Source organism: Ovis canadensis, chromosome 17 (assembly GCF_042477335.2).
Source record: "Ovis canadensis isolate MfBH-ARS-UI-01 breed Bighorn chromosome 17, ARS-UI_OviCan_v2, whole genome shotgun sequence".
NCBI classification, from domain to species: Eukaryota; Metazoa; Chordata; class Mammalia; order Artiodactyla; family Bovidae; genus Ovis; species Ovis canadensis.
Window position 1 is genome coordinate 73,822,997 of NC_091261.1, and position 22,294 is coordinate 73,845,290.

Consider the following 22,294-nt stretch of genomic DNA (forward strand, 5'->3'; position numbering starts at 1 on the left):
CCTGTTCTCGGAGGTGTCCGCCCTGCAGTCCATGGCGAACGGCTGTTTTTCTGTTTAGAAACCCAAGTCCGACATGGTGAGGACCTCCCTCCGCTTATTGACGTCCAGTGCCTACCGACTGCAGTCAGAATGCAAGAAGACCCTCCCGGGGGACCCGGGCCCGCCCACGGACATCCAGCTGGTCACGCAGCAGGTCATCCAGTGTGCCTACGACATCGCCAAGGCCGCCAAGCAGCTGGTCACCATCACCACCAAAGAGAACAACAACTGAACGGCAGGGCTGGCCCTTCTGTTTCCTTTTCCAAGTCCGGTTTCCACTTTAGACATGGAACTCTTGCGATTTTTGCAGACACAAACATTTGATGAAAGTTTAAAACTTTTTAAAAAGAAAACTCAGTATTATTTTTGCATGTTTTCTAACAAATTTTCGACTATTAATTTAACCCACTTGCCTTATTTTGTGCCTGTTTGCCAGTTTACCTTCTGACGTTCTGTCGTGCTGTCCGTGACCATTGAGTTAACGACCATAGACACCCGAAAGCAGAGCTTCGTTGTTTAAAGTTTGTTAGACCTTCTCCATCCCTTCAGACTCCTTGCCTGTGGCCGAGACTATAAGTGAGGTTCTTAGTGAAACATTCTCTGGAGAGAGTTGTCTAATCCCTGTCAAGCATTGTGCAATAGGCAAGTTTTCCAAGCTCTACTGCAGAACCTCTTTAAGTTCGGGGTATCTCCAAGCAGGCGTGTAGAGAAAGGACTTTGCCACTTTCTGAAACTAGCGTAATAGTCTCTCTTGGGGGGAAACAATGAAGTGATCTGTTTACTGTCCTGCCACACTCGGTGTTCTCTCAGCTGATTTTCCTATCTTGTCTTCTGTCCGTTTCTGTTTTACGGTCACCCTGAAGTCTCCATAGCGATAAGCACTCATCCCCATGTCCTGTGTGCCTTGGCAACGTTGTCACGCACAGGCGGAGGACCCCCAGTCCCATGAGCCAAAGCTCACCCCATTCAGACAGCACTGCCGTAAACTGTGACGAGAGAAATGGTCTCCTCCCCTCACTCCTTTAGCCGCTTAAAGCCTTCTCACACGACCAGCCCCACACATCTCACCACCTTTAAGGACTTTGGATAAGGTAAGATGCGTACAGTCACCGGGGTTTGCTTCTCCTCTGGCACCTCGTCGCTGGTACTTCAGCATCAGACATCACATTTCAGGAAGTCCCTGCAGAGCGCTCTAGGTGACTGTGCGCGATCCCAAGGCTACAAAAGCCTGCAGGTGTAAGGTCTGGGATGCCCTGAGGTTGCCTTCTAAGAAGAGCTGGGTCGTTCTGGAAGCTAAAAGTGTATTCCTTCCTGCTCGTGGCCGCTGTTTTGTGTGGGCGTGGCTCAGACCCTGACCTCAACCAGCGGGGCCAGGCGGTAGTGACAATGAATGAAGTGAGCCAGGTGCCAGGGACAGCGGGGAGCCCACGGCATGTCAGTGGGGACAGCAGCTGCCCAGCTCCACTCAGGCTGCCGTGTAAATAAAACGGGCCTGGAGTTGCCGAAGCTTTTGACTTGTCGGAAGACATCAGATATTTCTGTGCCATCTCTCCATCTGTAAACGTCGGTGACTCGTCTAAACGTGTTCACAGCACACGTGTGGGCATGCTGCGGCCTTGAGGCTGCTGGCTCCCAGCTCTGCTGTGGATCGCGAAGCCTGGCTTCCCTGGCCTCCCCGGGTTTAGCCTCTGAGCCCTATTACCTTTTGCAGGGCTGCCGTACCCTGTGTTAAAGTTGATATTGGTCCTTGTTTCACCCATCTGTTCTGTCCCATAGCGCTCGTTCACACACATGGAAAAGTCAAAATCATCACAGTTGCCCCAAAACATGCTCGGTAAGCCTGTATTTTCACAGAACTGTTTGATTCACAAACACCTCTGTAGCCTGACTGAATGCTGTTGGAAGGAGGCTGGTGATGGTGTCTGGTTACTCAGTCACTGTGCTGGGTGCGTTCCCCGGCTTTTTGCTCTGCTGAGTAGCGTGGGGAAAGGGTCCATGTCTCCAAGGCTTGTCTGCACAAACCTAAGTGCCACGCTCTTGTCAGATCAAAGGAGGTCTTCTACCTCCAGTTCAGGCACCGTCTGAGAACCATCTCTGCACACTGCACAGATGGGCTGTCCCTCCTCTTCCTGGCCAACATGGGCTCCTTGGGCAAGGCCTGGCGCAGTCTTGGGTCGGCGCCCTTGGCCTCCTCCATCGGGAGGACGGCCTTCTGGATGATGAGCTGCCGCAGTGGGTGAAGCGGCGTCTTCACAGGCATACTCAGAACCTGGAGTGGGGGGTGTCATTTCGTGCCCCTGGAGAAAGTCAAGGAACATGAGGGCCAGCAAAGCATGCCCAGCCGTGAGCACACCACAGGAGTTCGCCCTGCAGACCCACAGTGCCAGCACTCGGGGAGGGAAGCTCCCAGGTGGAGTGACACCCAGCGACAGGCCTGAGGGGGCCCTTCTCCTCCAGCCCCCTGCGCGTTTCCTCGAGGCTGGGGTCAGAGACCTGCGGGGCCTGTGGACGTTCGCACCTCGTCTGAGCAGCCGTTCACCTTTTGCACATGGGTTCCCAGGCCTTACACTGACGTCTGAGCTCTGTCATGTCATCCTCTTCCCCTTGATTCTCAAATCCCCGCCCCCTCAGATGCCCTGAGGAGCTGGGAGGACACAGGTAGGAGAATGACCGGGAGGCAGCTCTACCTGAGCGCCTCCCGCTGAAGTCCTCCTCTGCCTCGGAACACAAATAGTTCTTATTTGCCAAAGAACGACGACTCGGACCCAAAGACTAAACACAGCATTTCACTGATGGGAACTGGAAACGCACAACTCAGGAGCTGTCCTCCGACTCCCCCAGCGATTTCAGCTGCAGAACCCGGGCAAGCCGGGCTTGAGTCTGTCCCCTGCAGCCACCCTGAGCTCCCCACACAGGGTCTTCCTTCTTTCCTTGTCCCAGTTGAAGGTCACCTTGATTTTCCAAAAGAAAATGCTGCATAGGAAAAATGAAATGCCTTTTATCCCAGTGTCTTCTCTCCATGTCACCCATGATTCTGTACTTATTTTTCCTGTTCATTGTACATTCGTATCCCTGTAATTATTGTTCAACCCTGTAAGTGTTGTAAAACCGTTTTGGAATTTGTGCCTGCTAGTTATGCAATAAACAGGCTCTGTAAGTGTCCTTGGGGTACTGTGTCTGCCATCAATTAGCTGATGTTTCCAGATACTCGATCAAAGTTCTGAGGAAGTTGTCCCCATGGAAACCCATCTTCCATGAGAGGCGGTACTGCAGGTGCCTCCACCCTGGGAGCTCTGTCAATGGCCTTGTCCTCCTCTGTGCTCAGCAGACAGCTTTCTTAACAAGAGGTTCTGCATCATGGGGTCACTTCCAGGTATCTGATAGTGAGGCCTTTACTCCTCACGTTAAATTTTTAAAATTCGGCGAAAGCCGGCCAAGCATAAGTGCTGTCACCTCTGAGTGAGTAACCGGGGCATAGTCTTCTTTTGCCAAGAAGTTGTGTCCTACCCTTGAGCCCCAGGTGCCAGGATCCCCGCAGCGTCTATGAAATAACCGACTGAAAGGACTGTCCACTGGCTGTGGGGCTACACAGAGGCCATTGGCCTCACCACAGGGACAGGTTGGGGGCCATCTGAGGGTGACGTGCCGAGAGGCTGTCCAGGAGCTGTCCCCGTGGCCAGAGCCATCGAGATGGCATGGACTCCACAGCTTTCTGGGGTCACGCGGCAGCTCACCACACAGCAGCTCCCTGGCGGAGGGGGTGCTGAGGACAAGGGGAGGTCTGGGGAAGCTGGGCTTCATCCTCCCACCCCCACTCCCAGGCCCTTACAAGCACAGTTTCCCTGACCACACTCCCCAGAATTCTCAGCGCATCTCCCACCCCAGTGCAGCTGCTCCCCGAAACTCCTCTCCCCCCCTACCCCTTCCCTTCTTGGGACTCGTCTTCCCCCTCTGTCTGTCCCCTCTCAGGCTTCTCTCCCTTCCTCCCTGGTCCTTGTAGCATTGCCTATGGCCTGCCGCCCGCCAGTTCTCCACCTCTGCCTTTCAGAACCCCAGGTAATTAACTCCCTCCCACCTGGCCTAGCCTCCTCTCACCTTTATCCTGTAAGGACCAACTGGAAGGACCGTCTCTCTCCCAGACCCTGCTTTCATCAGGAGCCCACAATGCATTACAGACAGGGTAGTTTTGAAATCTAACTTGGTCTTACAATTTGCACACACACACACGCACCCCACTATGGCCTAAGAGTAGCTGTTAGGCCCCTCTTGCCCCACACCTTGCTATCTGCTTCCCTCTCCTAGCCCTCCCCTCCCAGGACCTCTTCCGATATTTCCCTACCCCACCCAGCCCCCTTCCTTTCTGAGGGGCTGAATTGCCTACATAATTACCTATATAGGCGCTTATTGTGGGCAGTCCCTGGCTAAGTGCAATTTCCTACAGTCACAACTGAAACGACCTCCCATTTTGCAGATGAGGAAACAGCCCAGTTGGTGGTGGCGGTGGTGCGGGTCAGCACATAGGGCCTGTGCTCAGCCACAGGGTTCTCACTGTCCAGGGGAGCTTCCAGGGTGTGGGCTGCAGGAACACAGTGGACGGCAGACCTTCTGGAAGCAGGAGAGGTGAGGGATGGCTCCACCCTGGACAGAGGTGGGGGGCAGACCCAGAGGCACTCCTCTGGTCTTGGAGCATCAGGGTGGGAAGGCAGGGATGCTGGTCTCTGCCCACCGTGGGTGCTGGGGGCTCTAAAGGAATGTTGAACACCTGGGTGGCTGAGCTTGTGTTTGGTTTCCAATTCCTTGTTTTTTTGCCATAAGTATTTCTCTTCTCTTCTGTCGGTATCAAATGGAGACATGTGGAAACTACTGCTCAAGTCAGACTCTGATCTTTTGAGTGGAGGACACTGCCCAACTCAGCTGTCTCAATGTTCAGGGCAGTGTTCTCTACACAGTGTGTACAGAAATGGAGGACTGGGTATTTAGGGGCAAGAAAATGAACAAAAGGGAACTGCAGCCTTTTAAACCAGCTAATAACCAAAATAAAGTGAGGGAGAGAAAGAAACCACTACCACACTGCAAGGAGAGCATCACAGCGTGGCTTTCATGTCAGCATCACGGAAGGCTGAGAGAGAGGCCTTCCAGCTGCCTAGCTAGAGATGATCCTAAATGCATGCGACTGAAATTATGTCAGGATGTTCACAGAATCCCAGTTTTTAAAAGAAAAAACTGGAAGCCAAATTAGAATGAATAAATAATACCATTTACATTAGCACCCCAAAATGAAACACTTAAGGTATAAAGTCTTAATAAAAAAATTTTTTTAATTACATGCTTATATCGGAGAAGACGATGGCACCCCACTCTGGTACTCTTGCCTGGAAAATCCCATGGATGGAGGAGCCTGGTGGGCTGCAGTCCATGGGGTCTCGAAGAGTTGGACACGCCTGAGCGACTTCCCTTTCACTTTTCACTTTCATGCATTGGAGAAGGAAATGGCAGCCCCCTCCAGTGTTCTTGCCTGGAGAATCCCAGGGACCGTGGAGCCTGGTGGGCTGCTGTCTATGCGGTCCCACAGAGTTGGACATGACTGAAGCGACTTAGCAGCAGCATATCCTTTGAGGTAGGTTTTTCCCTACCTTTTAGCACTTTTGAGTAATCATAACATTAAGTCATAAAGTAAATAACCCTCTAAAATGAAGACACGATGGTGTCAGACTCCCTAAAATAAAATTCCACGTGGCTTCATGGCCAAATTTCATCACGGTCAGCAAGCACTGCTGATGCTAATGTGTTTGAAGGTATTATGATGATGCTCTGTATTTTATGAAGACTGAAAACTACCTAAAAACCCAGATTGTAAAAAAAAAAAAAAATTCATTATGGGACTTCCCTGGTGGCCCAGTGGTGAAGAATCGTCTGGCAGTGCAGGGGACACAGGTCCAATCCCTGGTCTGGGAAGATCACACATGGGAGCAGCTGAGACCGCGGGCCACAGCTACTGAGCCGATGCCCTCTCAGAGCCTGCGAGCCGCAACTGTGGAGCCCACGCGCCACAGCTAGAGAGTAGACCCTGCTGGCCGCAATCAGAAAAAACCTGGATGCAGCAGTGAAGACCCAGTGCAGCCCAAAACAGATTGTCAAAACCGTAAATATTAATTTACCCATAAGGAAATACGGATGCACTGAATATGTTTATTGCACAAATGGTTCCTTCAGCCCCATGAGTTACAGCTGGCTCTGTGCCTGCCAGGGACATCTGCTCATTCGTGCACTTGTTTGATTCCTGTCCCTGTTCTTGTTCAGCTTTGTAACTTCCCCAGGCCTAGCAGCACATCCTCCCTAGAGAGGATATATGTGCTGAGTGAGCAAAAAGAGTGAAAATCATTCACATACGGAACATGTGAGTAGTGGCTTCAACACCATCTGTAACAACTTGAACCGTGCAGGAGAATCTACTGTAGAATGATCCACAAATCGTTAATTTTACAGTAAGTAGGAAAAGTTGCTTAAAATAATAAAACCAATATATGCAACCAATAATTACGAGCTAAGAAGAGTACGTGCTACACCAGAAATAGCTGAGACAGTGGATGCTCCAAATCTGGAAACAAAGATTGAGGCCCAGTTCAGAGAGGAAACATTTAAATATATTAGGGTAGAGAACTAGTGTAACAGAGACTGCAGAATCCCAACCACTGGACTGCCAGGGAATTCCCTGTAATAAACTTGAATGCTAATAAGACTGCTGCCAGGCTTCACGAACAAAAATCTCAAGGAAATAAAAAATAATCAGTAAATACATGAGTGCCTATTTACCAGACATTCTGTCCATTTTGAGTTCTATCCTGGAGCTCGGACAATGTATGACTGCTAGTAATTCCCTGTAGTTTTACTTAGAAGAGGTTCCAGTGGAAATGAGAACGGAGACAATACCACTGACACAAGAAAGTGAAAGTATCCAGACCTGTTAGAGATGTGGATTAAATCAGTAAAACTCTTATCATTCTATACAACCCACTTTGCAGCAGTTATTAAAAGCAACAGTGACAAAATCTTGGAAGCAGTGCCATCAAACCAGAACTTTATTTCACAATTAACGAACATCTGAGAGGAGGAAATATGAACATGCATAATGAAAGCAGTGCTCAGGGGTTCATAGTCAAAAGAAATTTAAGACAAGAAAATGAAAACCAGGCTAAGGATGTAGTTCTCAGCTCCATTTGTTTTTATGGCACAATAGAAATGAAAGGCAGTGCCACCCTGAGACTCGGGATTTTTTAATAAACTCTGGTTTTTAATAACCTGGAACAGAGCCCTGTAATTAGTTGTAATTTACTGAGATATGGAATCTTGAGCACAATATAATGAAAACTGAAATCTCAGAGGAAAAATGTGAAAAAAAATACAAGTCATAAAAATATGATTATTGCCACAAGGAACTTATAGCTATTTATAGAGATTAATCTAGGACTATGTCACATTGATAGGACAGTGAGAAGAGACATTTTTGGCTGATCTGCAGTTGAGTCTGATCTAGTTTCTTCAGGTTCAATGCCCCTTCCTCTGGGGACATAAATCTCAAAAGGCTGCACATGGCTGAGCCCTATCCAAGACACTAGAGGCCCAAGGTGTCCTACCAAAAGGTTAGCCAGCCAGGTGACCTTTTGAGGCTCAGTTACATACATGTTGGGGTCACCCATCACCCCCAACAAGGCTCTATGCAAATTCTACCTAAATACTTCTAAAACGAGGAAAGACTCATTTCTCACCACCTTTTCAGAAAGCATCAATGGACGCCACCAAACTGTCTTAGGGTTCATAGTTCTTTTCTTCCAGAAAACAAGACATAATTGTTTGGGGACCTAAATTAATAAACCCTGAAAATAATAAACTAGACCAAGACCCACAAGTTTTGTTTTCAATAGAACAAATTTAAATGGCAATTTTAAAAACTGAAAAACCTGTCTCCTATCTGTAATTAAGAGTCCTCACTGGAGGTGGACAATTAGAGGTGAGACAACAGGAAACCCGTAGCCTGTCATGGAATACAACTTATAACTCCTAGCACCAATTTAGAATCTAACATTATTTATCAACATATCACAAGGCTGTGACAGCACTGTCAACGTGTGACTATCAAGTCCCCTTCTGGGATATAAAAAGCAGGAAAGGGCCTCCTGTATAGCCATCATAGCTTAAAGTCCAGCCAGACCCTCACGCCATTTAATCGTGGACCTGAACATTCACTCAACTATTTTACAGCGACCTGAACACTGGAACAGAGCCTGTACAATGGTCTGGCGGCAGCATAGCAGAGACCTCACCATCCTCACTCTTTGTTCTTCCAGTACCAACTAAGTCAGTTCCAAGCGATTCTGGGATGTCCATAAGGCTGAGAAGAAAGAAAACATAAGACTGATTAAGTCAGTAGTCGCTGGAGCATTAGAAATTAATCTCATCTCAAGAAACAGCTAAAAGCGCCATTTTATAAATGGCTGTTTTCATTTTACAGCTGAAAAGTCTCCGACCCTAAGCCATAAATGAGGCACTCTGATTTGTTAAGTACCAGCCCTAAGTAACACTTCACGTGGCTCTGTGAGTCATTGATCTGAGACATGCACTGATCCACGGTAGAGGAAGTTTAGAAAACGCTGCTCCCTGCACTCGAGAGCCCCGGCTGGCTAGGACACTGGCATTCTGCAACAGGTGTGCGACCTGCTCTGCTCCATCAGCTTCCCAGAGTCTCTGACCAGAGGAGCCGGCCTCTGTCTGGCAGCACGTGAGTGCCAGGGTGGCCCTGGTCAAGGAGGGACAGCAGCAACGTGCCTGCTGAGCCCTCCGTCACTTCCCTGGTCCTTTACTCATCAGCTCCCCCAAAGCACGGGTGATGGCCCTCGCTTCTCTGTGCTCCCCTGAGGTCCTGACCCAGGGGTCATTCAAGTACGTGGGGAGACAGAGAAAGAAGGAAGGAGAGGACCAGACGACAGGGAGGGGGTGACCACAGTGCCGAGGGCAGGAGAGGAAGGGACCCAGGTCCCGATCACCCGCTCAGCTGGGCACTGCTGTCCCGACAGCTAGGACCCAGCCCCACTGCACCTTCCCCCCTCACCAGCCGCCCCAAACCTCTTCCCAGATTGCTCTGTCCCAGACAGGGTCGCCAGGCACCAGCAGAGCAGTCGGGACCTCAGTCAACAGGCTGCAGTGGCAGGAGCCAGAGCAAAGTTGCTGCAAGGTCTGTTTGAGGCCCGACGAAGGATCGAACAGACCGCGTCCAGGCTCCCTACCGGTCAGGAAAGGAAGACACACACGGGAAGAGGAGCAAGGAAGAGCCAAGGTGCTGGGAAGCAGCCCTGTGCCCGGGGCTGTGAGCGGGGGACCAGGAGGGCAGGGCCGGCTGGGCAGCTCCCTACCTTGGGCCGGTAGCCCTGCTTGGCCATCATCTTCGCCTCCTGCTGCAGCAGGGCGGCCGTGAGCTGCTCTTCCCGCCTCGCCTCCTCTTCCTCCTCCTTCTCCTGCTGCTCTGCCTCCCACGCCTGCAGCTGCCGCTCTGCCACCTGGGCACCAAGAGGAAAGTCACCCTGGACGGGCCACGGGCAGGACCCTGCCTCCGATCTCGAGGGACAGCCTGGGTTCCCCTCACTGGAGCATCAGCACTGAGCACCAGTGCCCTCGTGGGAAGGATGCTTGTGGACCCGGAGAGGTTATGTGTGTGGTCATATGTACCTTGTGAAACACTTTGGATGTGGCCACGTGTTTGGAAGATTCTTTTGTGTTAACTGTTAGGTACTGAATTGAATAAAAGAGATTTGGGGCCAGAGAGCCAAGTGCTTGCAGAGGCAACCAGGAAAGAGGTGAGGGGCAGGCACAGTAAGCACTGCTTTCCTGGGAGATGGAGGACCTGGAGCGGGGCTGGACCTACAACCAGAAGGGTCAAGGTTCCAGTGGGAAACAAAAATGGATGCCCTGAGCTCCTGATTGTGGGCTTCCTAGACAAAGTCCAGGCCAGGCTGTGGAAGTAAGTCAAGGGCCCCTGAGCCCCGTGCCTTGACAGCGCAGCAACCCCAGCAGGGCCTGCTGCCTGTGCGCTCGTCCCAGGGCTCAGCCCCACCTGGGCTTCCAGCTCCTGCTTCCTGGCCGATTTCAGTTCCTCACTCTCCTCTTTCTCACGACGAGCTGACTCTCTTGCCGCCTCAAGATCCTGAATAAGTTTCTCTCTGTGTCTCAGGGATTCCTCCTGCGCCCGTCGGTTTTGTTCAATCTTTTCCTGGATCTGTTGTTGTCTTCCGGTCAATACCTATCCTCAACAGAAAGAAGAGGGGAGGTCTTAGTTAGACTTTAACAGATGCCTCTTCCACCAGCCGTGGACCACTCAGCAGCTACACAGACACCAGCCTAATCCTCAGCCTCAGGCCCAAATGCACCAGGCAAGCCTACTACAGGGTCAGCCCAGACAATTGGCTGTACTTCCCACATGTCCCCATCACACACAAGGTTCACGTGGACGGTGCGTGTGGGGACAGCCAAGCACCAGAGAGACGGAAGCAGGCAGGGGTGGAGCCCCATCCCCACAGACACACATCCGCAAGATGACTCTCACTCCCTATCAGTGAGTGCCAGAAAAAGCAAGAACCATGAGCCACGCAGGCAGCCAGAGGTAGGAGTCGGGGTCATCCCGCCAACCTTGTGGCTGTGAATTCACTGCTCAGAGCAGCAGAAACCTGCTGTGCTTGATTCTGGAGGATTCGTCCAGAACACGGTCCAGTCTCGGGAACCACCTGCCATTCCAGACAGCCAGGCTCTCTGGACAGGACAAGTGGCCACAACAAGGAGGGATGTTTTAAATGGGAGGGAAAAAAGTCAAAAGATGCTGGAGAATATCTGGTATTCCCAAAAGAGCACCAGCTGGGACCCACATTCCCACAGGTTCTAAAATGTAGCATGCTGGCATGCACAGAATACAAGATCCATTTTAAACTACTTTAAGATAACTTTCAATACATGGATAATAAAGGGTTTCTTCCCCCAAAAGACTTCCTTTGAATTGGGGTGTGTCTTATAACAGACTACTTCTAAATGGCAAATGAAACAGTCACGTTCTTTAGTCCGCTTCTGGTGTTGCACCCCAAGAAAAAATCCTAAATATGGAGAAGGCTTCTGCACCAGGTGTTCATCGCAGTGTTTCTTAAAAGGCTCCAATTAGAAAAAAATGGACCCACAAAAGGAATAGAAAAACAAACTATTGTCTACCCACGTGATATATGTCATCAAAATGATATTTACAAAGAAGATATAATAATATATTAAAGTGATAGAAATCAAATAGCTCAGTATAGTAAGTAATATGTAGGAAAAATGTTATGCATAGAAACAGAAGCACAGAAGGAAATAAATGGTGGCTGTGGAGATGATAGGGGTCTAGGTGACTTTTCGGTTTTACTTTTCTATACTGAAACTTTTTTCTAATAAACATATTACTTTTATGGTGATATAAAAGATGACAAAATAACCTGAGGGGACTCTGTTCCCTGAGCATTTGGCAGGGTCAACACATGGTCACCAACCCCAGACACCTGCCCGGCCGAGCTGCAGCCCCTCCCGGGCTTACCTCGCTCATCAGCCGGTCTCGAGCGCTCCTCTCCCGGGCCCACTCTGCCTCTCTCTTTTCCCACACTTCCTTGGCCTCTTCCCTAGGGAGACACAGAGCGGATGACAGCGGGCTCCTTACCACCGCCAGTGGCAGAAGAGAACCAAAGAACAATCATGGCTCCAGGGCGCCAGGTAATGTACACTTTCTGCGGGGTCAACCTCCAGGTAAACTTTCAATGGATTACAGGTAAGGATACTTCACAGAAAATACTACTGTTGCAAGCACTTTCAAGTTCTCTTTTTTAACACTCCCTCTCCTTACAGAAAGCACTGGTGATGACATGCACCCAGGACATTTAAACACAGAAGTGAATGAAACCACTGGGACTGGAGAGGAGGAGGGGCACGCCAGCGGCTGAGCTCTGCTATCACGTTTCTGCGGCCCCTCTAGCTCACCCTGTGGTCCGGGCAGGTGAGTGGCCTTGACTATCTGTGGCCCAAGTACTCTGCGAGCCTAGCACCAGCCTGGACATCAGGATTAAACAGGAGGAGGACCATAATGCACTCAGCACTGCATCTGGCACACAGTAAGTGCTCAATAAGCGTTACCTGTTATTCCATTACTTCACTCTACCAGATGGAGTTTTAGGATCCAGACTCATTTATATAGGCCTAAAACTCACTGCAGATGGTGACTGCAGCCATGAAATTAAAAGACGCTTACTCCTTGGAAGAAAAGTTATGACCAACCTAGACAGTATATTCAAAACAGAGACATTACTTTGCCGACTAAGGTCCGTCTAGTCAAGGCTATGGTTTTTCCTGTGGTCATGTATGGATGTGAGAGTTGGACTGTGAAGAAAGCTGAGCACCGAAGAATTGATGCTTTTGAACTGTGGTGTTGGAGAAGACTCTTGAGAGTCGCTTGGACTGCAAGGAGATCCAACCAGTCCATTCTGAAGGACATCAGCCCTGGGATTTCTTTGGAAGGAATGATGCTAAAGCTGAAACTCCAGTACTTTGGCCACCTCATGCAAAGAGTTGACTCATTGGAAAAGACCCTGATGCTGGGAGGGACTGGGGGCAGGAGGAGAAGGGGACGACCGAGGATGAGATGGCTGGATGGCATCAACTGACTCAATGGACGTGAGTCTGAGTGAACTCCGAGAGATGGTGATGGACAGGGAGGCCTGGCGTGCTGCGATTCATGGGGTCGCAAAGAGTCAGACACGACTGAGCGACTAAACTGAACTGAACTGAACTGAACTGAAGATGCATTCAATGTCTCCATAATTTATAACAATTTCCTTTCAAATTTCTAAGATTTCAGATGAACAGATCCTTACTTTAAACCCCAGTGGTTTCCACCTTACATAACCCAAGGGAAACACCCACAAGCTAGGTCCATTAGCAAAGGTGTGCACCTCACAAACGATGGACAGAGGAACAAGGACGGGCATTTCAACAGCAGCAGACAACCCTCATGGTGACCTGCTGACCTGCGGGGACCGTGGCACGCGGGGACATCAGGATGCCACCTCTCACCTCAGCAGCATCTGCAGCTCCGCCTCCCGCGCCCTCTCGAGCTCCAGCTGCTCCTCAATGACTCGCTTCATCCAGGCCACGTCGGCCAGGGCCTGCTCCCGCCGGGCCTGGTGCACACGCTGGTTCTCCTCCTCCTCCTCTAACAGCGCCTGCAGGATGCGCTTGTCCGCCTCCTAGAGGACAGACGAGGAAGCGCAGTTACCGCAGGTAACAGCCTTCCTCCCTGACCGCAGGTCTTCTGGGAAGTCGTGGGCCATTTCCAGAGAAGGCAGGGTGTGATCACTCAGGGCCACTGTAGAGGCCACAAACACCCAGGAGCTTTTCTCTGCCCACCACCAGGAGAGACTCTCTGCACCACACGCACAGCCTGCCCTCGGACACACCTGGCAGCCCAGCTTTCTAGAGCACAATTTGCAAGCAGTGCCACTGCAGAGGACGCAAGCTACAGAAATGCTCAAAATGCTTCCTGCAGCTGTCCTGTGAGAGGACAGCCAGCCAGGATGAGAGATCTCTCCTGTCCCATCTCAGCGAGGGAGCCCGTCTAAATACTTGCCAGAAACACTGAGCTAGCCAGAAAGGGCAAGCTCAGTTTAAGAACACTGGTCTTGAGGTCTGAGGTGTACTGTTAGGTACTGTGTTGCACAATGCCACATCAAGTACATTCAAAAACGAAACCAAGAAGCCCCAAACCCACCACTCCCCTGAATGTGGACGGCTCGCCCCTGAACAATGTGGGTTTGAACTGGGCGAGTCCACTAACCACAGTTTTTTGTCAATAAGGATAGTACTTGTATTTTTACTTTATAGATCTTTAATATTTTAATTTTTATTTTATCTTGGAATATAGTTGATTTACCATATTGTATTAGTTTCATGTATATGGCCAGGTGATTCAGTTATAATGGAATATATCCATTCCTTTTTAAAATCTTTTCCCATATAGGTAATTACAGAGTACTGAGCGGAGTTCCCTTTACAGATCTTTATATTAACTAAGTGGGGGAGAAGCGTCTGACTAGAGATTACAGTGTGCAGACTCAAAAGAGCTGGGGTTTGAGTCCTGATTCTGTCCAAACTATCTTAGCTTCCTGCCCTTCAGGGAGTCATTTATCAGTCTCTATCAGTTCCTTTGTTTCTGAGGCAGAAACAACAGTTCACAGGTTTTCAATTCCATAGGGGTCAGTGCCCCTAACCCCCATGTGGTTCAGGGATCAACTGTATATCCAGAAAGATGTATACCCAGACACCTCTGGGGAGGGGCAGGGATTGCGAGGGCTGCTGGTCAAGAGGGGATGACCCTTGGTTTCTCATGAAAACGCACCCGTTACTAAGCAACGAAAAACATGGTTTTCAAAAGAAAGTACAAGCGACACCAGGCTGTCACTTCAGACTGACCAGTTCCTCTTGGATCTGCTGTGTGCGTCTACTGAGCTTCACATTATACTGGTGTCTCAGGAAGCGTCTAGAAATGAGAAGATATGGGTTACCTTTAATGTTTATGATCATAAAGAATTCTGCAGAGGTTAGACTGTTACTTTCTACAGATTGTATCCCTTCTGCTTTCAGGGTTAACAGGGCAAGCCTGAGAAAGTGAGAGGCATCGCTGGTCTGGGATGGGCAGGTGAAGGGTGGGGGCCTTCCCACGCGTACCCCAGTTCTGCCTTCTGCCGCGAGGCTGCCATCTGCCTCCTCTCCTCCTCCAGCCTCTCCAGCTCCCAGCGCTGCTTCAGCAGATTCTCCTGCTCCTTCTTCAGTTTGGTGGCCTGTGGTTACCGGACAGCAAACCCAGTTAGGCTCGTCATCCCTCATCTCCCTTTCTAGCAGACACGATGCAACAAGGGCAGCCTGGCCACCTGGTACCCGGGATCCCCTCCCACTTTCAAGGCACTAAGCCCTTTGGCCCAGCTCACTCAGTCATCCCGGCTGGGTCTTTCCCAACCCCGCCGACAAGAATGAAACCCTGCCCCACATGACCCTGCACTGCCCACGCTTACTGCAACTGAACCTCTCTCTCCCCAACCTGACACAGCCCCCAGCTGTATTCCCAGCAGCCAGTCTAGTGCTTGGGCACAAAGGACCCAGTTCTCAAATCACTGAGGCCTGGGGGAGGGGGGCTGCTCCCCTCAGAATTGCTGGGCACAGGATTCTTGGAACAGCCTCCTGGACCAAAGATCCTCATGGTTTGTCCCGAGACCCCAAAACAACTAGCTGGGGAGAGCTGTGGGCTGGCTCATCAGACTAAGTCAAGTCTACCAAGCGCCCTTGAACTCCGGGGTCTCAGAGGCCCTCAGACAGCAGGCCTCTACCCACATCTGCGGGGACAGGTATGATCCCCCGAGGGCTAGGGTTCAAGAATCCGGCACACAGCGTGAGTGTGGAAGAACCACTGGTGAGACCACATGTCAGGAGAACCCAGTGTGGCTCCCCTTCTTAGAACCACTTCCCGGATGCCATCTCCATGCGGAGCAGCTTCTTAGATGCCTGTTTCCTCACAATGAGCGGCTACAAGTGAGGAGGCCTGGCGGCCGGGGCACGGCCTCACCTCCATCTCCTTCGCCTTCAGCTCCTCCATCTGCTGGCGCAGCACCTCCGCCTGCAGCTTACTCTCCAGCTGCCTCCTCTCCTCTTCCACTTTCATCCGTTCCAGCGCTTCCCGGCGGGCCGTTTCATACTCATTTTCAAATCGTTTTTCCTTTTCCTCTTCAGCGGCTTCTTGCTGCATGGAGCCAAAGGAACGTAGGGGTCAGCATCTGTAACACGGAGCCAGTGAAGACCTCACCGCTGGTCAGCAGGTCGCAGGGCCCGTTCTTCACTCCGACACGTCTACACCTGAGCAGGCTGTGCGCTTATCCGCCGTGAGGCCCGGGCTCAGCTCTCACGGTGGGAACCATGGGTGTGGTGCTGCCCTCAGAGACGAGGCTGGGAGCACAGTGCCCACCACGGGGCAGGGAATCAGGAACACCGGGTTCCTTCCCTTTCACAAGTCGACAAAGCACTTTCTAAAATGAATCCAGAGGCAAAGCAATGGGTCCACGAAGTGTGGACTGCCATCACCAGAAGTCCTGCTGTCAACCCGGGTTGAGAGTTTATGATGTGAATCATATCCAGAGGGTACTGGCAACAGGACACCCTTAAGGATGCATACTCCATCTATCATCAGCCGGCCCTGGACACCTGGTCTTATTCTGTCCCGAGAGGGGTCACGTGGGATTCTTGTCTGTGCAAGAGCAACAGACATTCCATTTTAACAGGTGTTAAGTAAACCGAGCAAAGGTCTATTTCTGGACTGGAGTCACTGAGATGGAAAACAAGAAACAAATTCAAAGACTTGGCGAGAGTCTCCCAGCACATACCACACCTGTTTTTTCTCCTCTTTCTGCGTTTCCCAAGCGTTTATCACATGCCTCTTGTGAAGGTCCGATTCGATCTGAGGATGAGAAGGCAGAAAATATAAACTTCCTCAGTGGCTCACAGGATGGATGTTCACTGCTGAGCACCGCACCATGGCCTGGAATGTGACCAGGTATCTTACAAGGAAGTGCATGGTGACCCCACCATACATAGTCTAAATGCAAGTCAGTAAAAAACCAAAGGACCAGGCGATTCTAAGCCATCTCAAGAACTGGAACAAAGTATCAAAAAATGTTCTCCCGCCCAGTCCCCTTGGAGCTGAGCAGACACTGAAATGGAAATCCAACCTCAAAGGCAACTGTGGTGGGTCTAACGCCTATTAGGCCCCAGGGCAGCAGGACCTGGGTGAGGAGCAGACTCAGCTTTTTGCCTGGCTCCCCAAACCTCCCTCTCCAAAGGAGCAGCTGTGAAAACACACCACCTGTATCAATGGATGCAACAAATTTGGGATTATTAATAAGAGATCTGGGTTTAAAGAATCTCTTGGATCAGAAAATGAATCGTAACAATGTCCAAAGGCTTTTGTTTGGAAAATTGTTCATACAAGTTTTAAATTTTTCTCAACTTACAAACATAAACATTTGCCACTAACTTGAATGTTCTGAATAAACAACTGAGTACCTGACTTCGGAGGAGCCCCTGAAATCTACAAGTGGCCAAGGAGAGGTTTAGTGCTAACCACATGGCATACCAGAGCAGCCAGATACTCTATTATGACGGGCAACTTCTAAATGTAGTTACGTGCACATAAATTAACACCACCAAATAAGTTGCTCAGACGGTAAAGAATCTGCCGGCCAATGCAGGACACCCAGGTACGATCCCTGGATCAGGAAGACCCTCCTGGAGAAGGGAAGGGCAACCCACTCCAGTATTCTTGCTGGGAAATTCCACAGAGAGAGGAACCTGGTGGGCTACAGTCCACGGGGTCGCAAAGAGTCAGATAACGACTTAAGAGACTAAATACAAATATATACACAAATTGTAAACTGAACTAAATTAATGATTCCTGTCATGGGATTCTCTCCCTGTAGCCCAATCTCTGCTGAATGATGTCACCCCAGCCACAGTGCCCCCTTCTCTCCTTGCCCCAAAGTCTTGTGGGTCTGCCCCCTTTCTCCTGCCACTCCAGTTCTGACCACCATCACTCACCTGGGCTGCAGCTGCAACCCCTCAATTGACATCACCCCTTCCCGCCCCCTCGACCCTGCTACTGCTCCCCAAAATGCAGCCAGGGCCCCACTGCACCTCTGCTGAGAATCTCGCAGGCGCTCCCGGGTGCCTCCAGGGGAAGGCCACCCAAGGCTGTCCCAGGCGGCCCCATCTGCCTACCCAGCCTCCACTGTTGGGTTTCCCCCTTCCTATCAGATGTCCCAACCTCTTGCAGCCTCTTGTAGATGTTAAATAACCAAATGAACCAGATCTTCTGTGTGGAGCCTCTTTCCAAAGCGGCTGGAGTGATCTCTTTCATCCCAGCACAAGATGCAAATTTAGAAACAAGGCGAGCAATGTGATTTCATCTACTTAGGCAAACCAATGGGAGGATCTCTTTGGTTTTCACCTCTCGAAGTTTGGGGTTGTTCTTTTTCCAGTGTTCATACAAAAGTCGTTCAGCAATCTGCCAAGAAAACACAAAGAGGGGAGAATTCATACAAAAGTCGTTCAGCAATCTGCCAAGAAAACACAAAGAGGGGAGACTGACATCGCTCTTCCAATCCATCCATGTTTCAGGTAACCCACAGTGAAGTTAGGTGAGCCTAAGAGCTCCTCCACTGGCAGCCAGCACCGCACCTGCCCTTCAGACTTCCCTCGGGCCTCAGGAGGTGTCTGGCTCTCAACAGACACCAATCAGGTGCTGATAAATGACTCATTTCTTTGGCTACACCAAATGACTTGTGGGATCTTAGTTCCGTGATCAGGGATTGAACCTGGGCACTCAGCAGTGAGCATGGAGTCTTAACCACTGGACCACCAGGGAGTTCCCACAAATGACTCTTATAATGGTGATAAAAAGGGGCCAAAATCTGATGCTACAAATGGGTCCTAGATGCTAAAGATCTACTTCAAAATATACAGCAGGCTTAAAAACACAGCTTAGAGACCACCACTACACAGGACTACTTTGGAAGTTAAGTTAAAATATACCAGTCCCAGCCTTTCATGGGACCAGAGAACTAGAATAAAGAAAAGGGACTCAGATATAATGATTTAAGGGGCCCAAGAGAATAAAGATGACTCCTGGAAAATACACACGAACAACGACTCAGAGTCAGCACTTTTCTCAGCTGGCTCTGTAGTGAACTGCCATCTCGGCCCCTGAGGGAGACGCCTCGTGGCCTCACCGACAGGCCGGGGACTCGGGCTTCGCACCCTGCTGAAGAGCTACGCGGAGTTACCAGCTTCCTTTGCTCCTCTCGGGCCGCCTTCAGGTTCCCGTGCTGCTCCCGGATTCTCCCTTCCCTCAGGTTCATGCTCAGCCTCAGCTCCTCCAGTTGTCCGGCCAGCAAGTCCTGCTCCTCCACCAGAAGCTGCCTGAGTCTCTGCCGTCGGGCCTCCAGACGCTTCCTGCCCTCCTCCTTCATCTTCTCCCGCTGGTAAGCATGCATGCTGGGCAAGAGGGGCCACCATCAGCCTGGATGCTTCCAGCTGCACAGGGGCTACATGGCTGGCTGTGTGGGTGACAGGCTGAGACACATGGAACATGGTGACCTGGGAAGGCGTCCTCCAGCCAAAGTGAACAGGCCAGGTAATAGAATCACTATGCATAATAGAATCTTGTTCTTGCAAGGAAATGTACAAGAGGCGTATCTATGCACATGGTAATATTATCTGAGTAGTTACCATGTACTACATAACCTGGATGGTTTTTATAGTAGTCATGACATAAATCCTATAAATTAGGTTCTGTTTTAGCCCTACTTCACTGATGAGGAAACTGAGGCTCATTCATACAGCAAGTGACACAGTCAGAATTGCTATCTACGTCTGTCCGACTCCAAAGCCCATAGTCAGAATTGCTAGCTAGGTCTGTGTGACTTCAAAGCCCACGCTTTTAACTTCCGTGTTTTCGTATGTATCTCTCTCTATAAAAATGGGTGTATGCTTGTATCTATATTTACACACAAACACAGATGAAGAAGTGTACGGGAGGTTACGGACCAGACAGTTCATGGTGGTTCCCTCCTGGGGAAATGGGGCTACCAGGGGACTTCCGGATTCTACATACACGTCTCATCATCTTATCTTTTTCAGTCAAATGTGTTACTTCACTGCTGACCTTCTTTTCAGTTTCCAGTTGGAAAGACATCACCATGCGAGTATCCACGGAAATCATCACATTTCCATGCGAGTATCCACGCCGGCCAGCCACCCTCCCCCAGGTCCTTGAGTCAGTCACATCTCCCGGCAGTAGGGGGCCCTCCAGCCCTAAGGGAAGGTGCTCACCGCACAGTTACCTCCGCTGGTAGGAGGCCCTGGAGCTCCACTCTGCCTGTTTGGAGCTGCGGATGTCGGACATCTGGAAGTAGCGGCTGTTCTGGTCCCACTGCTGCCGAAGATGCGCCTCCTGCTCCTGGCGGCGCTGTCGGGCGGCCTGCTGATCTGGGAGCCGCCGGCTGCACCAGGAGGAGGGCAGCGTGGGGAGTGCCATCTGAGGAGAACAGCAGCGCTAAGAACAGGAGCCTGCTGCAGCTCCTCACCCCTTTGAGGCCCGGTCCTCACCCTGGGCTGCACACTGGAATCGCCTGGTAGAGCCTGGGCCCCAAGGCAGACCAATTAAGTAAAAAAAAAAAAATCTCAGTGCAGGCTCCCAGGCACCAGCATTTTAAAAATGACTTGCTACCAGGACCCCAAATCATCTAGCTGAAGAAGCCTGGACTGCACCCAGCTGTGAGCCTGACATCAGTAAGGGCAGTGCAGAGACAGGGAGCCAGTGCTGACGACACTGGACTGGCACACGGCGGGTTTCTGTGCTCTGCCTAAGGTAACAGAGAGGATAACTGCAGGCATGCGGATGTGGGCCAAGCCCTTGACTTATATGACCTTTTTCATTGTTACTAGCGCCCTGCTGTTTTTGGCAGCTGAGGAAACTGAAGTTCAAAGAGGTAAAATGACTTGAAGATCACAAAGCCAGGAAGCAGAGGAAATTTAAACAGGAGCTGGGAGCCTAATTCATGTTAGCCTGGGATGAGGGCCCAAGCTCTGCAGACTGCAAGATGGTACTTGTTGGGACCAACATGCCCTGGCTGTGAAGTGAAATGAAAGTCGCTTGCTGAAATCAAAGTCCTGTCCCACTCTTTGCAACCCCATGGACTGTAGCCCACGAGGCTCCTGTCCATAGTATTCTCCAGGCAAGGATATTGGAGTGGGTTGCTATCTCCAGGTGTCACACCTGGTAATGTTCTGGATGAGCATGGAAGGAGATCCCTCCTTTTTACAGATGGAGAAACTACCACCCAGAGGGAAGAATCAATTTGCACGGGTCAAGGGAGCGATCTGGGGACACGGCCGGAGACTCAAAAGCAGAATCAGTCTCTCCGGACACCTCCCCCCAACCACTCCCGGTCCAAAAGCTGCCCCAGGTGCAGGGTCTACACAGTGCCTGGCTGTGACAGTGCTCAAGGAGCTTCTGGCAAATAAACAAACTCAGAGTCCTCCGAACCGGGAGGAAAATGATCTGCGTCTATGAGTCAAGCTTAGCCTGAGACTGCCAGGTCAGATCTGTCTTCAGACTGTGGCAGGCCTGACAGACATTTTTCTTTGCCCCATAGGCCGCCTGCGGATAAATCTTTGCACGAGGATTGAGGAAAGTGAAGATTCCGGCCCCAGATGAACCATCAACAACAAGCTGGGAGGCTCTCTGAACAAGTCGCATCCCTCTCTCAGCCACATACAACAAAAGAGATTATAGAGGAAAGGGTCGGACCCAGGCCGCGCGGGGAGCCGAGTGAGGACTGGAAGCCGAAGCCCCGGGCGCCCCGCGATCGCGTCCCGGGACGGCGGGCGCGCTTCCCGCCAGCGCGGAGCCGACTGCGGCAGAGCTCTGAGGGTCCAGACCCCAACGCCGGCCCCCGACCGAGCCCAAACCCCCGACTCACGTTTCTCTGCGCGCCGGAGTTTCCCAAGACTGCCCCGGCCCAAGGTCCCGCAAGCCCCAAATAATCCCTGCCCGGGCCACGGCGACCCTCTCCGACAGCGCTGCACTTACGCCGGCCGTTTCCCCGCTCGTTGCCGAGGCAACGGGCCGGCGATGGAGCGCCGCGAGGGCCAAGCCTCCTGCAGCGCGATTACTCGGCGCGCAGAGCAAGAAAAGAAGTCTGTGTTTTTCTCCGGTGCCCCCTCGTGGTGGGCGGGAGCTCAATCGCAGACATCGCTTGTCTAAGGAAAAGAATCCATTCACTACACCAAATTCAGGATGATGGCTACCTGAGGGAGGCAGGTGAGCGTCGGGGAAAATCAGAGGGATATAATAGGGAACGGAATTATAAGCCAGTCACCCTCAAACCTGGCTGCACAAGAGAATCATCTGGAGAGCTCTGAAAAATCCAGATGTCCAAACCGGACTCCAGACAAACCCCATCGAGCACTCTGTGGTTGTCTAAGCCCCTCAGGTGTGTTCAAGGTGTAGCCAGCTCGAAGAACCGCTGATATAAGTAGGTTCGAGCTATTGGCAACTTTCTATTGTTTTAGGATGGTGGTGGGTTCAAGGGTGTTCCTT

At 51.0% G+C, this 22,294-nt stretch overlaps 2 protein-coding genes across 21 annotated transcripts in view; one reads left to right on the plus strand and one right to left on the minus strand.

The window, feature by feature from the left end:
• Window positions 1-3,201, plus strand: part of GIT2 (GIT ArfGAP 2) — a 42,123-nt gene extending 38,922 nt beyond the window's left edge. For 16 of the 19 annotated variants that reach the window (XM_069558214.1, XM_069558220.1, XM_069558229.1 and 13 more), the window contains one exon: window positions 59-3,201. In XM_069558214.1, coding sequence (XP_069414315.1) covers window positions 59-271 — 213 coding nt within the window. In that variant the 3' untranslated portion in view covers window positions 272-3,201. The remainder of the gene's footprint in view (window positions 1-58) is intronic. The other 3 variants (XR_011250009.1, XR_011250010.1, XR_011250011.1) reach the window with 1 other exon arrangement.
• A 3,889-nt stretch (window positions 3,202-7,090) lies between these two features.
• TCHP (trichoplein keratin filament binding) lies at window positions 7,091-21,874 on the minus strand. 2 transcript variants are annotated; one of them, XM_069558234.1, is made up of 13 exons: window positions 21,675-21,874; window positions 20,034-20,227; window positions 18,975-19,185; window positions 18,140-18,196; window positions 16,526-16,594; window positions 15,710-15,883; window positions 14,818-14,930; window positions 14,563-14,629; window positions 13,168-13,340; window positions 11,642-11,723; window positions 10,145-10,330; window positions 9,447-9,590; window positions 7,091-8,428 (listed from the first exon to the last, which is right to left on the minus strand). In XM_069558234.1, exons 2-13 carry the CDS (start codon window positions 20,225-20,227, stop codon window positions 8,396-8,398), a joined length of 1,503 nt encoding a protein of 500 aa, XP_069414335.1. In that variant the 5' UTR covers window positions 21,675-21,874; the 3' UTR covers window positions 7,091-8,395. The 2 variants fall into 2 exon arrangements, with proteins under 2 accessions (XP_069414335.1, XP_069414336.1); XM_069558235.1 differs by having other exon boundaries at window positions 20,023-20,227; window positions 21,675-21,801.
• Between the last annotated feature and the right edge of the window lie 420 nt (window positions 21,875-22,294).